This window comes from Mustelus asterias, chromosome 21 (genome assembly GCF_964213995.1).
Source record: "Mustelus asterias chromosome 21, sMusAst1.hap1.1, whole genome shotgun sequence".
In the NCBI taxonomy this organism is placed as follows: Eukaryota; Metazoa; Chordata; class Chondrichthyes; order Carcharhiniformes; family Triakidae; genus Mustelus; species Mustelus asterias.
The window spans coordinates 54,633,781-54,653,380 of record NC_135821.1 but is presented as its reverse complement, the minus strand read 5'-3'; the positions used below and the strand labels follow the sequence as shown (position 1 = coordinate 54,653,380).

Here is a 19,600-nt window from a genome sequence, read left to right as displayed (position 1 = left end):
AAATCAACAAATACCATTTAGGGAAGTGAATTCCAAACTTAATCCACTTTTGTGTGTAGAAGTGTTTCACTCCTGAAAGGTCTGGCCCTAATTGTTTGACTTTTATCCCCTTGGCCTATTCTCCCCAACCAGCCAACAGAAATAGTTTCCCATACCAACTTGCAAACTTAAGTTTTCAAATTCCCGGATGGACGGCACGGTGGCACAGTGTTTAGCGCTGCTGTCTCACAGTGCCAGGGATCCAAGTTCAATTGCGGCCTTGGGTGATCGTGTGGAGTTTGCACATTCTGCCCCGTGCCTGCGTGGGTTTCGTCTGGGTGCTCTGGTTTCCTCCCACAGTTCAAAAATGTGCAAGTTAGGTGGATTGGCCACGCTAAATTTCCCCTAGTGTGTAGGTTAGGTGGATTAGCTATGGTAGATGTGCAAGGTTCTGGGGATAGAGTAAAGGCTTGGGCCTGGGTTGTATGCTCTTCAGAGGGTTGGTGCAGACTCGATGGGCTAAATGGCCTCCTTTTGCTCTCGAGGGATTCTATGATTCTATGAAAAAGGATAAATAGACTACTTTCTAGTTTGTGTAATCTCTCCTCGTAATTTAATCCTTGGAGTCCAGGTAACATTTTGGTAAACCTATGCTGCACTTCTTCCAAGCATAACAGACCCTTTCTGAAATGTGATGCCCAGAATTGCTCACACCACTCCAGGTGTGGCCTAACTAAGACTTTGTATAACTGCAGCATGACTTCTAGTCCTCCAATTTCTCTTGATCTAAGCGCCATTTGCCTTTTTTTCATTATATTTTAAAGACCTATGTGTATGGAACCCAAATCCCTTTAGACTTGCATGTTTCTAGCTTTTCACCATTTCGAAAGTAATCTATTCTATCCTATCTTGGTCCAAAATGGGTGACTTCATATTTGTCGACACTGAAATCTATTTGCCACAGTTTTGTCCATTCACCTCATCTATTAATATCTCTTTATCATATTTAAACAAGTGATACAAATCCTGCTTATTTTCAGTATTTTTTGTATGTAAATCTATCTTCAAAAGGTAGCGAGTTAATGTCCCTACCTCTGAGCCAGAAGCTCTGGGTTCGAGCCCCAATGCAGGACTTGATGGCCAAGGAAGGTGTGTTTATAACATGGCCAACAGATTATCAACCTGCAAAGTTCTTCCAACATGCCAATGGTAGACTGTCAGAGTAGGGGAGACTACTGGTCAGCCATGCTTGGCGTGGAGTGGCACCTCTCTGGCAACAGGTTGGCAACCTATGCCAATTAAAAACTCACTGGGTGGGATTTTCCAGCCGAGCTCGCCGCAAAACCGAAAATCCCACCTGAAGTCAACGGACCTTTGCATGGTCCGCCCCCCCCTCGTCGCCTACGATTCCCGTGGCAGCCGGGACAGGAAAATTCTCTCTGCTATGTAATCAGATGAAAGTCTGCCTTGCGCACCGCTAGGTGTGGGTAGAGAACAACAACCACTAAACAAAATGTTGATTTGTTCTTTCTGTTGTGGACATTGCATAAAATTGACAGCACGGAAGCAGGCCATTTGGCTCAGCAGTACTATGCAGGTACTTGTACTCCACATAAGCCTGGTTTTGCTCAAATTGCCTTGTTCCACCTTGCCCCCATATCTCTTTATACACTTTTCCCTCATACGTGCATCCAACCTCTCCTTAGTTGGGTTGATGTTATCTGAAAGTGAGTTCTAATTCTCACCATTCCTGTGTTAGGAACTTCCTGCTAAATTTTTGCTTAATCTGTTTGTGGCAATTTCATCTTCACACTCCTTGTTCTACACTCACCCACATGTAAAAATAGTTTCTTTGCATCCAGCCAATTGAACCCCTTCATAATTATAAAACCCCTTCCTCTTAGTCTTCTCTTCTTCAGAGAAGAGAACTAAGCCTGCTCAACATTTCCTTATAGTTCCATCCGCTCAATTCTGGTTACATCCTTGTACATTTTTCTGCACTTTGTTCAGGACCACATTTTTTTATTGACACGTAGTACTCCAAGTACTCCTTGGTCCAGCCAAGGTTTTATTTAAATGTAAGTTGCACATTATGCTTCCAAGAACAGGTTTTCTATTAAAGAGTAGTTACTGGATAGAACGCAAGAATTTATTTACAATTATAATTTACCTACACAGCAACATTCTTTGCATTTCCAAAGTAATTCACTGTGTGTAACTGAGATACTTTGACATGATACGGCACTGTATAAAAACAAGACATTATTAATTGGACATTTATAATGTAGAAGCCATCGTTACATATTGTGCTGTGTGCTTGGGTACATAATGCTGTCACTTTTCCATTCAGCATTGACTGTTCTATCTCAGACAAGCTATATCCAGACTTTTCTATGCTCATGATCTAGTGCACATACCTTTTCATAAATTAGGTTGTAGCTTCATGAGTCTCCTCTCCAGTTGAACAGCCCAGCTTGAATAACAACACATTGGGCTTTCTGTTTAAACACAACAATGCTTCACCCAAAGTCTTGCTCAAACTGACAGTGCTGCAATAATGCGTGAACGTCATCTTTAATTTATTGGACCACATGCAGAACCGCAATTTGCTCAAACTTGACTTGACATGGTGGAGAATCCGTTTCCCCCCAGTTTGCCTCAAGACCCTCCAGAAGCAAGAGCTGAGTGTTGGCCAACTTATTTTATAAGAGACCTGGTAGAAGCCTTGGCGAACATAATGTGAGTCTGTTGTATACACACCAGCACATTAATAAGGAATGGTTTTAAGCAGAGTCTTGTGGCTAATACAATATTCAAGCAAAAACACCATAAAATAAAACTGCAGCTGGAAGCTTGATTGTAACAACTGATAACAATCTGAGTGTACAATCGCAATGCTTAATGAATGGTTTTAGCATATCTGTACTGATCTCATGACTTAATTTTGCCTCATGGCAAAAGAAGCATTGGCCCTAAAATCAGCAGTAAACAGGTGCCCTCTAATTGATATTGCTCAGGCAATGCTGCTTTGTTAGAAGGGTTCTTTGCCTTACAGCAGTTCAAGATTTTATTAAGGTTTGAGTGCTTCACACATGTCGAAATCACATACATTGGCAATGTTACTTCATCTTAATGAGCTTCTTCACTTTCCCAACACCCACTCAATAAGGAAGAAAATTGCACACATAGAAATGTGCCTCTGGCAAGCCAGTACTCTGCTGTCGAAACCAGCAACTGACAGCAGGGTACTTTAAGTTTGTGTAATTCAAATGGTGGGCTTGGTCTGACAATGTGACAAGTTATCTGTGATCACCTTGACTTACAACATCACAATAGAAACTGAGGGAACTAAGAGTTTGTTGACAATAGAAAGCCTTTCCTAACCCTCTCTCTCTTCAACTCACGCAATCAAGTTTAAGTGCATTACAACACAGGGAAGTTTTTTTTTTAACAAAAAGGCATACTGGCCTTTTCTGTCTCTTGATTTTTTGGGATTAACCAAAGGAATAGCAATTCTGTAGATGATCGCAGCAGGAAAATCCAGTCACTTCTTTCACAAGTTGTCGGTCTCGTGGGTCTGGCACAAAAAGTGCTTTTGGGTTAGGAAGCAAAATACCATGGAGGCTGCAAAGCTTAAATAAATATGGAACATGCTGGAACTACTCAGTAGGTGCGGCCGCAAGTGTTAAGAGAGAATCAGAGTTGATATTTAAAATCTGTTCTGAAACACTGGGCTGGGTTTAGTCAGCCCGATGTGAGTCTTGCCCACCTGCTGGAGGATCTTGAGGATCTCCAGTCAGTTCCAGGAGGGGGGGGGGGCGGGGGGGGAGGCCTGGTGATTTTAAGTGTCTTTCAAGCACTTTCGTGGCCAGTTTGGGATACAGGAGCCTGGCAAAGGAAACACTGCCTGTCAATGGTTGCCACCCAGTCAGTGGCCAGCAGCTCTCCAATGCTCATTAGCGCCACCAGGAGAGGTGGCAGCTGCTTGAAATGCACCCATCTGAGGCCTAGTGTTACTGAAGGACCCTAGGCCAGAGCTGATCGGGATAGGGTGGCAATGATGGAGGGGGAGGGGGGGTATGTGTATGGGGGTCAGAGGCAAGGGTGGCAAGCACAGCTTTCAGTGGCCACCCCATCCCGATGCTGGGTCCCTCAATTAGGCATTGACAATGAGGGACCACCCCCTTCCTTTGGAAAGCTCGGGTAAACCATGCAGCTCCCATTGATCCCTGAGTTATCACTGAATTGCTGTGGGCTCAGGAATAATGGGTGTTAATTGACTCATTTATGAATCTAATTGGCACCCTGCTGTTGGTGGTAGGATATTCCATGTCAACCACCTCCATCCTCCAACAGAACACTGACATGAGGCTATTCTCAGATTGATTAGGCCCGGTTACCATGGTTCCTGCTGTGACAGGCTGCATTAAATCCAGCCCACACATCATGTCATACCTGCTGAGTATTTCCAGCATTTTCTTTTTTTAATCTAAGTTAGAAATGTTTGTTTCAAAAGTAGAGAGCCACTGGAACAATATTAGTGGTGTCAACTTCTTTTTAAACAATATACAAAAAATATTCCATTTCTCTCCCCCGCTCCAATTTTATTGCTCTACACCTCTGAAGTGCATCATTGACCCAAAAGAGTTTTGGGGTGGTTAGATATCATGAAAGGTGCTAAATGAATTCATGTTATTTCTATTGGCCTTTCTTTTCTGAAGTTCCTGTTCCAAGTAGGGGCACAGTTCCAGGTCACGGCCTTACTCTGATTCCAAAGCCAAATGGCAATTCTCCTTGTGTTAGAATATACCCTATAAGGCCACTAAGCCCCATGGGCCTCGCAGGTCACAATGTCAGTGTAAATGGGAAAAGTGAACTTGGATTTGGAGTGGGATCCAGTTCCACCAGGTTTCTATTCCATTTTCTTTTCACTGTGAAATCCTGCCCTGTCGCGTATTTCTCTTTGGTGTGGATATCATTAGAAAAGATGTGACTAAGGGGAAAATGGCATCTATCAGAAATCCCACCATTTCCACCACCCGTGTGTTCCCAAAGCAAAAGTACACCTATATGATCCACAGGTACACTTGTGTGTCAGAATAAGATCTGTCAAAAATGGAGTCCGAAAATGCTAAAAATGCTGAGAGTTTTAGGACAGCATCAGCCACTGCCTCTCAACTCTAATGGAGCACTGGGTTTCCACGGACATATTCCTGGTTCTCTGTAAAATGGATGGTCAAGGAACACCAGAAATGATGCAAGTGTCTGCTCTCTCAGGGCAGATCACCTGAGTACTGAAATTGAAACCCCAAGCATTATGGGGCCTGAATGCCATTTTGACCGTGGGTTGATCCTGCCCTCCTAGCTGCTATACATACAGTACAATCCCAACTGTGCAGAAAAAGGCCATTCGGCCTATTAGGCCTACACCGACAACAATCCCACCCAGGCCCTATCCCCGTAACCCTACATATTTACCCTGCTAATCTCCCTGACGTGAAGAATCAATTTAGCATGGCCAATCAACCTAACACCTTTGGAGTGTGGGAGGAAACTGGAGCACCCGGAGAAAACCCACGCAGACACGGGGAGAATGTGCAAGCTCCACACAGACAGTGACCCGAGGCTGGAATTGAACCTGGGTCCCCGGTGCTGTGAGGCAGCAATGCCAGTGTTCACATGCAATTATATTCCATCACAATCATCCAATAGTAATCAGCATCAAGAACTCTTTTGCAGCTCCTGACGTGGACTATATTCACCTTCCCGCAGCTCCTCTGACAATGTAACATTTCCTCTGTAATGAGTGCCTGCAATATATTTGTTCAGCCTCTTCTGCACACGTTCTTGCAAATAGCATCGGAGCATCATTGGCAGATGCCCAGAAGTTCATTATCTGCCGTTTAGTGTTTGCTTCATCAACAAAGTACTAAATGTGTGACAAAGTGTTCATCACTTGAACAATTGTTATTTTCAGTTCAGTACATTGACAAGTTACAGAGTTTGCTTTGGACTGAAATGGTAAAAGAATAAGTACGTCGATATACATCGATGTGGCTCTCGAATTTGCGAATTGAACTTTCTCCTCTGGCAAAACCCATTTTTGTGAAATATATCTCAACTCATTTCATTATTTTCTCATTACAGCAGATATGCATAGGAAGCGTTGCATGATTTCCAATTTACAAACAACTTATGTTGCTAAATTTCTCTCCCCGCCACTTACTTCAAGTCACAATTTTACGAGCTCAGTTGAATTTCTAATTGTGAGCCTGGGACCTGTTTAAAGAGCAGAACGGTTGTGTTCTGCCAGACAGTAAGGCAATTAAGTGATTAGCACATCCACATTTACAATGAGGAAGAGCAGATGGCGCCACAGAATACCCGACAGAAAATTCTCCTGACCCATTGTACGCTTGGCAATGCAGAGCCTGACACAAGGGAAGTGCTGCTCTTTAACAAAGCTAAGCACTTTCCAGGTATACGCATAAGTATGATGTGGAGATGCCGGCGTTGGACTGGGGGTGGGCACAGTAAGTAGTCTCACAACACCAGGTTAAAGTCCAACAGGTTTATTTGGTAGCACGAGCTTTCGGAGCGTTGTCCCTTCATCATCACTCACCTGATGAAGGGGCAGTGTTCCGAAAGCTCATGCTACCAAACAAACCTGTTGGACTTTAACCTGGTGTTGTAAGACTACTTACTACGCAGTAGATATGGGTTTGCAATTCTGAGTTGTGCGTCAACATCATTGACTCAATTCAGGAGTTTTTAAATGAGAAACTGACCAGGCCAGACTTTTTCCGTCTGGTTCACAAGGATTCTGCAATCTCTGACAGTTGTAGAGGAAGAGAATTATCCAAGTAACACAGCAAAGTCTTGTGTGAATCCCACTGCCCCATCTCTTATATCTAAAGTCAATGTTCTCGTCCCTCTCTAACTTTTGCTTATTAATCAATAAGTTCCACCATTACGTTCATCGCTGCGTTAGTTTTTTAAAAAAATCCATTTTGATTGCAGTATAAGCCATTGGAATCGAAACATCAGCTCTTTTCTCTCCTTACAGATGCTGCCAGACCTGCTGAGATTTTCCAGCATTTGTTCTTTTGGTTTCAGATTCCAGCATCTGCAGTAATTTGTTTTTAGCTATATGATCATTGTGGTCTGTAGCTGACCTCTGCTTTGCCTGATCAGCTAGCTATACATTAGTCACATCAATGCATAGGTAATACTTATTTATATGAACTTATTTCATAAGCAGTTAAGATCTACGTCTCTTGAGAGAGTCTTCCTCTCTCTCAAATTGCATCCATCGCCCAACCGTGCAGCCAGTGGAATGGATAGATATCCATCAAATCTTACCCATGTAAGATCTCTGTCATTTCAGTGGGGTTCTTTACTCACTCATCAGTTACATCAATTGTAACGAGAGTAGCCCATGTGAGGTTATCATAGAATCCCTACACTGCAGAAGGAGGCCATTCAGCCCATCAAGCCTGCACCAACAACAATCCTATCCAGATCCTATCCCCGTAACCCACATTTTTACCCCACTAATCCCCCTGTCACTAAGGGGAAATTTAACACGGCCAGTCAACCTAACCAAACATTTTTGGAATGTGGGAGGAAATCGGAGCACCCAGAGGAAACGCATGCCGACACAAGGGGAATGTGCAAACTCCACACAGACAATCACTCAAGGCTGGAATTGAACCTGGGTCCTTGGCGCTGTGAGGCAACAGTGCTAACCATTGTGCCACCATGCCACCCGATTCAGAATTATTCCTTACTGAAGTGTGATAACAGCAAGCAGGTAAGATCATAAGGTCATAAGAAATAGGAGCAGGAGTTGGCCATTTACTCTCTCTCTGTCTACTTTTCCCGCTGCCTCGGCAAAGCAGCCAGCATAATTAAGGACCCCACGCACCCCGGACATTCTCTCTTCCACCTTCTTCCATCAGGAAACAGATACAAACGTCTGAGGTCACATACTAACCGACTCAAGAACAGCTTCTGCCCTGCTACTGTCAGACTTTTGAATGGACCTACCTTGCATTAAGTTGATTTTTCTCTACAGCCTAGCTATGACTGTAGCACTACATTCTGCACTGTCTCGTTTCCTTCTCTATGAATGGTATGCTTTGTCTGTATAGCGTGCAAGAAACAATACTTTTCACTGTATGTTAATACATGTGACAATAATAAATCAAATCAAATCAAAATCAAGCCTGCTCCACCATTCAGTAAGATCAAAGTTGATCTGAATCATGGCCTTAATTCAATTCTCCTGCCTACCCAGGGTCTGATGATCAATTAAAAATCTAACTCAGTCTTGTACATTTTCAATGACCCAACATCCACTTGTCACCAGGAGAGAGAACTACAAAGGGTAACAACCCTCTGAGAGAAAGAGATTCTCTTCATCCCCATCCCCATTGCTAGACCCTTTATTTTTAAACTGTGCCCATTAGTTTCACATGGGGAAATGTCCTCCCAGGATCCACCTTGTCAAGTCCCCGCAGAATCTTCCATGTCTCAACAAGATCACCTCTGATTCTCCTAAACTCCCTCAGTATTATAGGCCAATCCTGTTCAATACTCCTTAATCCCAGAAATTAGCCAAGCCAATCATCTCTGAACTGCTCAATTTCAAGTATATCCCTTCTGAAGTGTGGAGACCAAAATGTACACAGCGGACTGAATGCTCCTAAATCCCTGTCCACAGTGGCAGGTTTGATGATGGGCGCTGGGGGAGAATCTGATGGGAAGTCCAGAAATCGGGATCACATCAGTGTGAATTTACAGCAGGAATTTTTGCTAGTGCCTACCATGGCAGGCCGGAAAACCTACCAGAAGCTGGCGTGAACCTCATTTACATTCCATTAATGGATGTGGATGAAGATCACACACACTTCCAATGCCAGATTCTCCGCAATGCTGACATGCCAGCATAAAACAATGTGGAACGCGGATGCCGGGACTCATCTGAACAATGCCTGGGGCTGCCTTTGGAGTTCAGGATGGACGCTGTCAGCAACCCTGGACTCTGGAAGACCACAGCAGGGGGGAGAATCTATGGATGCATCTTCCAGATACAGGTGACCTGGAGGGGATCCATCTTCCGCCTCAGAATGTTCCTCAAGATCCACCTTCTTTCTCAGGAGATGTTGGGCACCTTTTCAATATGGCACCCCAACATAATGGTGGACTACACATCATCCAGACCTTCCCCACCACAGAATACAGCGTGAAACACACAAGTGCATCATTAATTAGGTCGGAGCTGGGAGATTTGGTGCCTGCAGCGGGAAACACTCCACATTCCCAACCCCACCATGGCATTTAGTATGACAATGGAAGAATTCCACCCACAGTCTCACTAAAGCCCTGTGCAGATGTAACTACCTCCTTTATACTCCATTCCCCTTTCAACAAAGGCCAACAGTTCATTTGCTTTCCTATATGCTTGCTATACCTGTATGCTAGCTTTTTGTGCTTTGTGTGCTGGGACACTCAGATCCCTCTGTACAATGGGTTTCTGCATTCTCCCTCCATTTAAATAACATGCAGCTTTTATTTTCTTCCTGTTAAAGTGGACAAGCATTGTGGCATAGTGGTTAGCACTGCTGCCTCATAGCCTTGGTGACTGTCTGTGTGGAGTTTGCATATTCTCCCCGTGTCTGCATGGGTTTCCTCCCACAGTCCAAAATTGAATAGGTTAGATAGATAGGGAAAAGTGTGGGGTTATGGGGTAGGGTGGGGGAGAGTGCCTGGATAAGCTATTCTGTTTGGGAGTGGGTGCAGATTTGATGGGCCAAATGGCCTCTCTGCACTTTAGGGATTCTATGATTCTATAAGTTTACAATTCCCATGATGTTCTCCATCTGCCAAATGTTTGCCTGTGCATTTAATCTATCTATATCCCTTTGCATGCTCTTTGTATCCTCCTTACAACTTACTTTCTTACTTATCAGGAAATTTAACTACTATATACTCGGTCCCTTCATTCTGGTCATTAATATAAATCATAATAGTTGAGGTCCCAACACTGATCCCTTGTTATCTAACCAATCCTCTATCCATGCTAAGATGTTACCCCTAGAACCATGAGCTCAAATGTATTGTGGTAACCTTTTAGGTGACATCTTACTGAATGCCTTTTAGAAATCCAAATGCACCACATCTATTGGTTCTCCTTTATCCATCCTTGTTACTTCCTCAAAGAGTTCCAATAAATCAGTCAAACACGATTTATCTTTCACAAAACCATGTTGACTCTGCCTGATTGTATTATAATTTTCTAAATGTCCTGCCATTATTTCCTGAATAATAGATTCAAGCATTTTCCTAATGACAGATGTTAGACTGTTTCCTGCTTTCTGTCTCCCTTCTTTCCTGAATAAGGTAACGGTCACAGAATTTAACATGGTTCAGACAATAAAGGGAAGAAGAAATGGAAATTGGAAACTTAACTGCAATGTTTTAAAGTCAAAGCAATCTATTTGGCTACAATGAGCAGAGATAAAAAAATAATTAATATTAAAATGCTTTCTAATATACACAATTATGTAAGACAGCACATGATTTTCAGAAAGGTAGTAATTTATTTTCTGCCTCTGACATTCCTATAGCACTGCAAATACACCATCCCTCAGTATAATTGAATAAAGTGGATAACTGAAGGGAAACACCCAAACTACAGGAAGCCTGGCAGTGAATTTGCTCAAAGCAAATCTTATGCAAATGTTACCTGACTAACTCTTCTTGAAAACCTAAAACACTGGGCGACACAGTGACACAGTGGTTAGCACTGCTGCCTCACAGCACCAGGGACCCAGGTTCAATTCTGGCGTTGGGTGACTGCCTGTGTGGAGTTTGCACGTTCTCCCCGTGTCTGTGTGGGTTTCCCACGCAGGTGCTCCAGTTTCCTCCCATGGCCCAAAGATGTGCAGGTTAGGTTGATTGGCCATGATAAAATTGCTCCATCATTTCCCAAGATGTGTCGGTTAGCGGGGATTACCAGGGTAAATAGGTGGGGTTATGGGGATAAGGTCTGGATAAAGTCACTGGAGTCAGGGAAAGTCCCAGAGGATTGGAAAATCGCTGTTGTAACCCCACTGTTCAAGAAGGGAACAAGAAAAAAGATGGAAAATTATAGGCCAATTAGCCTAACCTCAGTTGTTGGCAAAATTCTAGAATCCATCGTTAAGGATGAGATTTCTAAATTCTTGGAAGTGCAGGGTCGGATTAAGACAAGTCAGCATGGATTTAGTAAGGGGAGGTCGTGCCTGACAAACCTGTTAGAGTTCTTTGAAGAGATAACAAATAGGTTAGACCAAGGAGAGCCAATGGATGTTATCTATCTTGACTTCCAAAAGGCCTTTGACAAGGTGCCTCACGGGAGACTGCTGAGTAAAATAAGGGCCCATGGTATTCGAGGCAAGGTACTAACATGGATTGACGATTGGCTGTCAGACAGAAGGCAGAGAGTTGGGATAAAAGGTTCTTTCTCAGAATGGCAACCGGTGACAAGTGGTGTCCCGCAGGGTTCAGTGTTGGGGCCACAGCTGTTCTCTTTATATATTAACGATCTAGATGACGGGACTGGGAGCATTCTGGCCAAGTTTGCCGATGATACAAAGATAGGTGGAGGGGCAGGTAGTATTGAGGAGGTGGGGAGGCTGCAGAAAGATTTAGACAGTTTAGGAGAGTGGTCCAAGAAGTGGCTGATGAAATTCAACGTGGGCAAGTGCGAGGTCGTACACTTTGGAAAAAAGAATAGAGGCATGGACTATTTTCTAAACGGTGACAAAATTCATAATGCTAAAGTGCAAAGGGACTTGGGAGTCCTAGTCCAGGATTCTCTAAAGGTAAACTTGCAGGTTGAGTCCGTAATTAAGAAAGCAAATGTAATGTTGTCATTTATCTCAAGAGGCTTGGAATACAAAAGCAGGGATGTACTTCTGAGGCTTTATAAAGCACTGGTTAGGCCCCATTTGGAGTACTGTGAGCAATTTTGGGCCCCACACCTCAGGAAGGACATACTGGCACTGGAGCGGGTCCAGCGGAGATTCACACGGATGATCCCAGGAATGGTAGGCCTGACATACGATGAACGTCTGAAGATCGTGGGATTATATTCATTGGAGTTTAGGAGGTTGAGGGGAGATCTGATAGAAACTTACAAGATAATGAACGGCTTAGATAGGATGGACGTAGGGAAGTTGTTTCCATTAACAGGGGAGACTAGGACGCGGGGGCACAGCCTTAGAATAAAAGGGAGTCACTTTAGAACAGAGATGAGGAGAAATTTCTTCAGCCAGAGAGTGGTGGGTCTGTGGAATTCATTGCCACAGAGGGCTGTGGAGGCGGAGACGTTGAGCGTCTTCAAGACAGAAATTGATAAATTCTTGATTTCTCGAGGAATTAAGGGCTATGGGGAGAGAGCGGGTAAATGGAGTTGAAATCAACCATGATTGAATGGTGGAGTGGACTCGATGGGCCGAATGGCCTTACTTCCGCTCCTATGTCTTATGGTCTTATGGTCTTATGGAATACTCCATCAGAGATTCGGTGCAGACCTGATGGGCCAAATGGCCTGATTCTGCACTGTAGAGTTCCTATGATTCCATGAATATGATTGTGTAGCTGCTCACAACTCACTTGCCAATTCGAAAACCACTCAAAACATCTCTAGTGGTTTCCTTGGTACCTGATGCATGTCTCATTCTTGTTGTGCTATTCCCAGACATCTTGATGGAAGAGGCCACATCTTCATTAAAAACACTGTTTTACCAAAAGACACAAAACACTGCTGTTCGAGCACTCAGTGCCAACTAAAACAAAACGCCTTAAAGATACACTTGGTTGTCAACGACAACGCATCTGCTTTGATCATCAATGTCTCAATGACAGCTTTCGTGCATGTCCCTGCTATTTCTCTATCACTGAATACCAAACCTCAACCAGTGGGTGCTGAAAATGTACAATCAGTTCAGATTGACAAATTAAACATTGAGCACCAATGAAACAATCAGGGGATGTTCACCCCGACTCTTTGGACTGTTCACAGCCTTTTGGAGATGATACTAAATTCTGTAATATTTTTCATTTGAGATCTCTTCGGTTCTATCCACCATCTAGTATGTGCTGTGTCGTTAAGTAAATTTATTTTCTAAAGTTTTACAGCCTCAGCTTTGCCCACCGCACTGAATTTATTTGTCTATTTATTTTGGCTAATTGCTAAGTAGTAAAATGAAAGTGCAGCAATCAAGCGTGCAGACACTATGGAAGAGACTTCAGACCTGAGGCAGTCAGAATGACTGGCCACAGTTGTGACATTGCCTAATGCCCATTATAAATTCAACGCATTTGATTACACTTCTGTGAATATCTAACAAGTAACGCAAAGCCGTAACAGACAGCTTTTGTGCGGGTAAAAAATAACAGGCGAGATGGAGCATTCATTTATTTGCTATCTATTTAGTGGATTTAACATCATCCCAGTGAGCAGAGATTGGGTATCTGAATATGAAGTTGATATCCAGCAGGGTATTTGTGTCTGATAGCAGTGGGGTGATGACTCCCCTATCACATCTAATTAGTTGTCCTGATTTGGAAAGCGAATCAAGCTAACAAACCTGTTCATGTCAGAAAGAATTTCGTTATGGGGGGGAAAACCCCAGAACACAGTCTGCTGTATGCAAACTAGTGGAAGAAATGAGTTGCCCCGCGTACTACTAGGCGCAAAAGAGAATAAGGAGAAAAGTAATTGTTTTCTAATGTTGGTGCGCATTCAAGAACATGATTATCAAGTCAGATCATGAATGATCTGTCACGGGATAGTAAAACAGATCATTCACACCCATGGAGTAAATACAGAGACAAGTATAAACCTGTCCGATTTCTCGACGATTTCTCCTTTTTGACATTTCAATTCTCATCACTATCGTGAACGTAGAATGGAGCATTTGCTGAAACCATGACTACAGGATGCTCTGATGTGATCACATGGTCAGACCTAACCTTTCAATTACATTCTTCAGGTTTCTTACGGTGGTAAAGAAGGAAGCCACACAATTGTGAACATTTCTAATAATGTTCACTTCTTCCACTGGGGATAAGCAAATACACACAAAGCAAAAACCCATCACACTGCAGCACAAACTTGGCACTCATCTTTTCAGGAAACACCACAGACTAATAGCATGGTTTAAGCTGGCACGTGTTCCCTCTCCTTGAACAGAGCAGTGTCTTAAAATAAAGTCACGTTAACTGTCGGGACATGTCTCTGCCACAGCATTCACTTACCCAAGCTCTTTGGACATAGTCTGGCTCTTCACAACCTTCGCAAGTGATATATTTGTTATAACAGCTGCTCTTACTCTCTCAGGTCAAAAAACATCCAGGTGGTTTTGTGTGATATTTCTAGTTAAAAGCTAACCGCGTCAGTGATGGATCTCTATTTATTTCCCTTAAGGTTCACTGCAGGAATTTTGCTGACAGCTAGATTCTCCAGCCCTGTTTTTGATTGGTCTCCTCAGATACAGGTACGCCTGCAGGTGAGTCAGACAGGTGTACAATAACAGGTGCAATCGCTTAACCCTTTAACCACTGGATGCTTAGAAACTTTACCTTCCCCGAATTTTTAGAGTGGAAGAACTTGCACGAATTATAGTGCATTCCTATTGCTCCATATACCACAAAATGTTGACTTCTGAAGTGTAGCTACTGTTAAATGTCGAAAGATAGGAGAGAATTTAAATGTGGATTACAGGGTCAAAGGTAGGGTTCTGAAGACTGTGGAGGAACAGAGAGATCTTGGGGTCCATATCCACAGATCTCTAAAGGTTGCCACTCAAGTGGATAGAGCTGTGAAGAAGGCCTATAGTGTGTTAGCTTTTATTAACAGGGGGTTGGAGTTTAAGAGCCGTGGGGTTATGCTGCAACTGTACAGGACCTTGGTGAGACCACATTTGGAATATTGTGTGCAGTTCTGGTCACCTCACTATAAGAAGGATGTGGAAGCGCTGGAAAGAGTGCAGAGGAGATTTACCAGGATGCTGCCTGGTTTGGAGGGTAGGTCTTATGAGGAAAGGTTGAGGGAGCTAGGGCTGTTCTCTCTGGAGCGGAGGAGGCTGAGGGGAGACTTAATAGAGGTTTATAAAATGATGAAGGGGATAGATAGAGTGAACGTTCAAAGACTATTTCCTCGGGTGGATGGAACAAGGGGGCATAACTATAGAGTTCGTGGTGGGAGATATAGAAAGGATATCAGAGGTAGGTTCTTTACGCAGAGAGTGGTTGGGATGTGGAATGGACTGCCTGCAGTGATAGTGGAGTCAGACACTTTAGGAACATTTAAGCGGTTATTGGATAGGCACATGGAGCGCACCAGGATGATAGGGAGTGGGATAGCTTGATCTTGGTTTTAGATAAAGCTCGGCACAACATCGTGGGCCGAAGGGCCTGTTCTGTGCTGTACTGTTCTATGTTCTATGTTCTATGTTGTATGTTCTAGAATTTGGCAATAACAATGTGCCACACACAAAGCAATGTAATAAATTACCAGATCATCTGCTTTTAGGTGTTCTGTTGGTTGAGGAATAACAGTTAGCCAGTACACCGAAAGAACCTTCCAGTTCTTTCAAACACTGCCCTTCTTTAATGTTCCCCCTCTCATTGGAAGGATGCATCGTCCAATAGTGCCACTCTTTCTCAAGTATTTCACAGAGGTGCCAGCGGTTGAAGCACCTGCTCTACACATTCTAAAATATGTCTGAAGCGACATCTCCGAGTTTCAAAACTCAAACTGGTATATGTCACAGATGTGTGAAGCCAGGATTTTCAGCTGGGGAATGCTGGTGTAAGGATAGTATAGGCAGAAGGGGTGGAAAAAGAGCCTACATTAAGCGTGCACACTGGAAGAAAAAGCAAGCTGCCAGCGAAAATAATGAGAAGCAAGAACAGAACAAAGCTGCCTGTAAACACAACAAAAAGAAGAATTGGTTAAGAGGATTGGTTAAGTAACAGAAAGCAAAGAGTGGGGATAAATGGGTGTTTTTCTGGTTGGTGATCAGTGACTAGTGGTGTGCCTCAGGGATCAGTGTTGGAACCCTAATTGTTTATCATTTACATAGATGATTTGGAGTTGGGGATCAAGTGTAATGTGTCAAAATTCGCAGATGACACTAAGATGAGTGGAAGAGCAAAGAGTGCAGAGGACATTGAGGGCCCCATTTTACCATTTTGATTCTAAGTGCTGGGCGGACTTGAAACTGGGAGTGTTTCAGATCCGACTTTTAGACCCGTTCTTAGGCACCCCCATACACACTCTGCCTGAAAAAATAGCAGTGATTCCGAATCACGCTGAGCGGGACTTAACGCGCCCAAAACGCTACAGCTCCAATCGATGCCTCCAACTGCGCATGCGCGAAAAAAAACAATGGTAGTATGCTGCTCCCCTGTCACATCCCTCCCAGATAATGTCTCCCCCTGGCCCCCACAGATATTAGCCCACCCCCATAACATTACTGACCCCCTTATCCCCCCACCACCCAGACCATTCACGGGCCCCCCCCCCTTCCCCCCTACCAATCTCAGGCAGAGTGGCAGCAAATCCCCCACCTTCCCTTCCACTGATCTCAGGCAGAGTGGCAGCGGACCCACCATCCTCCCCCGCCCCCCCCCCCCCCCCCCCCCCCAACCGATCTCAAGCAGAGAGCCATTGGATGCTCGGCACCTACCTTCTGGAGCGCCTGAATTGAACTTCTATCGGACTTCTATGGAGCATGTCTGTTTTGAGCTGATTCTGGTTGGGCAAACGCAGTGGTTAAGGGGGAAGTGCTAGCAAAGTTGGGCATGCAGCCCATTAAGTCAATTTAAATGCATGCAAACGTATTTAAATGGCCGTCGTGTCCATTTCGGGCGTGGTCCCAATCGCGGCCATTTTTGGGCCTTGGTAAAGGGGGAACCGGCGCGAAGGCCGGTGTGCATCACGCTACTCACCTCACTCCCGACTTTACCAAGTTTTCTCGCCTGAAAACGGGCGCAACGCGATGGTAAAATCGGGCCCTGAACATCTGCAAAGGAATATAGATAGTTTAAGTGAGTGGGCAAGGGTCTGGCAGATGGAGAACAATGTTGGAAATGTGAGGTCATCTATTTTGGTAGGAATAACAGGAAAATGGACTATTATTTAAATGGTAAAAAAATGCAGCATGCTGCTGTACAGAGGGACCTGGGTGTCCTTGTGCATGAATCATAAAAGGTTGTCTGCAGGTGCAGCAGGTAATTAAGAAGGCAAATGGAATTTTGTCTTTCATTGCTAGAGGGATGGAGTTTAAAAACAGGGAGCTTATGTTGCAGCTGTATAAGGTGCTGGTGAGGCCACACCCTGGACTGTGTATAGTTTTGGTCTCCTTACTTGAGAAAGGATATATTGGCACTGGAGGGGGTGCAGAGGAGATTCACTAGGTTGATTACGGAGTTGAGAAGGTTGGCTTATGAGGAAAGACTGAGTAGACTGGGACTATACTCATTGGAATTCAGAAGAATGAGGGGAGATCTTATAGAAACATATAAAATGATGAAGGGAATAGATAAGATAGAAGCAGAGAGGTTGTTTCCACTGGCGGCTGAAACCAGAACCAGGGGGCAGAGCCTCAAAACAAGGGGGAGCAGATTTAGGACTGAGTTGAGGAGGAACCTCTTTGCCCAAAGGGTGTGAATCTGTGGAATTCCCTGCCCAGTTGAATGGCTACCTCGTTGAATGTTCTTAAGGTAGAGGTAGATAGATTTTTGAACAGTAAAGGAATTCAGGATTATGGTGAGTGGGCGGGTAAGTGGAGCTGAGTCCACAAAAAGATCAGCCATGATCTTATTGAATGGCGGATCAGGCTCGAGGGGCCAAATGGCCTACTCCTGCTCCTAGTTCTTATATTCTTATCTTATGTTAAGAAGCGTTGAGAGAAACAAAGCAACTCAGAGTCTAAGGATGATTAGTCACCGAATGTGCTCACCATTACAGGTGCAAGAATGGATTTGCGGAGACTTCAAAGTCACTCTAAATTCAATATTGTGTGCGGAACAATCCCTCTGTCCTATATTGATTACAGGTTGAAAGAGAAGCCTTAGGAATTATCTTTGGAGTAAAGAGATTCCACCAATTCTTGTATGGAGGTTCACACTGTTGATGGACCATTTTTCATTACCAACAATTTTTGGACCACACACAGGAATTCCATCACTGGCAGCAAGTAGAATGCAGAGATGGGCATTAATTTTGTCTGCATATACTCACACCATCAAGTATCGACAATCAAGTCTTCATTGTAATGCTGATGGGCTTTTTCGGTTACCACTACCAAGTAGCTTGTCAGTAAATAGTTCGAGCGGAAACATCTTGTACTTTGAACAGGTAGACAGTACACCTGTCACTTCACCCGGAGTGATCCAATACTCTCCAGGGTAATGGAAATGGTGCCAAGAGACAAGACATCAGAACCAAAACCTGATTTGAAACTGTACTCCACTCGAGGATTGCAGTTACCTGTACAGTCGGGATGTCTTTTTTGGGGGCTCAGAGTAATCATTCTGCCATCATTGAGAAGAAGAGTGTTGGACAAATTATATGAGGGTCATTATGGAATTATGAAAATGAAAGAGATAATGAGGAGCTATTCCTGAGAGCCTCGATTGGATGCAGAAATGGAGGAGGAGGCTCGGACGTGTTCTTCACACATGAAGGTGCAGAACCTGCCATTGTTAGCACCGCAACATTCTTGGAAATGGCTAGAAGAGGCTTGGCAATGGGGATGTTTTGAAGGACACGTGTTCCTAGTCACCGTCGATGCTCATTTAAAGTGGCCATAAGTCGCCATGGCAAAGTCAAGTTCATCAGAAGAAATGATTGAGGTTAGAAGAAATCTTTAATGGAATTGGATTTCCTGAGCAATTAGTGAGTGATAATATTTATCTCTCAAGAGTTTGAAAGTTTCCTGAAAGAGAACAGCATACAACATATTAGGTCTGCACCGTAACATTCTGCTACGAATGGACGAGCAGAACTTTGTGTGTAAACAATGAAGCACATGTTAAAGGCAACCAGGAAACAAGGTTCAAATGTCTAAATCAATCCCTACTCATATACAGGAATATTTCTCATTCAACAACAAAAATGTCTCCAGCATCACTGATGATGAAGCAACAATTACGTTCGGCATTCGACTTATTGAGACCTTGAAAGACGCAGTAAATTGTCCAGAACAAACAACAAGGTCAGATCAAATGGCAGCAAGACAAAGCTTAACATTGTGCCTTCTGACAAGGACAAGATGTTCTGGCTAGGAATTACTCCACAAGAGAGAAGTGAGTTCCTGCCACGATCATCGCACAGACTGGACCTATCTGATATACCATTCAGACTAGGGTAATGTCATCTGGAAGAGGCATTTGGACCAGCTGTTGGCAGGGAGCACTGATCCATCAGAGATAGAACCTGCAACAAATCCAAAATCAGCTGTTCCAGATTCTGACCTGAACCTTCCTGAAACCCTAACACCAACTGATCCGGTTAATTTGATTTGATTTGATTTATTATTCTCACATGTATTAGTATACA

At 43.7% G+C, this 19,600-nt stretch overlaps 1 protein-coding gene across 3 annotated transcripts in view; it reads right to left on the bottom strand.

The window, feature by feature from the left end:
• LOC144509285 (grainyhead-like protein 3 homolog) overlaps window positions 1–14,431 on the bottom strand; it is a 102,729-nt gene extending 88,298 nt beyond the window's left edge. The window contains exon 1 of one of the 3 annotated variants that reach the window (XM_078237909.1): window positions 14,290–14,431. In XM_078237909.1, coding sequence (XP_078094035.1) covers window positions 14,290–14,306 — 17 coding nt within the window. In that variant the 5' untranslated portion in view covers window positions 14,307–14,431. Of the gene's footprint in view, window positions 1–2,396; window positions 2,460–14,289 lie in introns of those variants that run through there. The other 2 variants (XM_078237910.1, XM_078237911.1) reach the window with 2 other exon arrangements.
• Window positions 14,432–19,600: the final 5,169 nt, after the last annotated feature.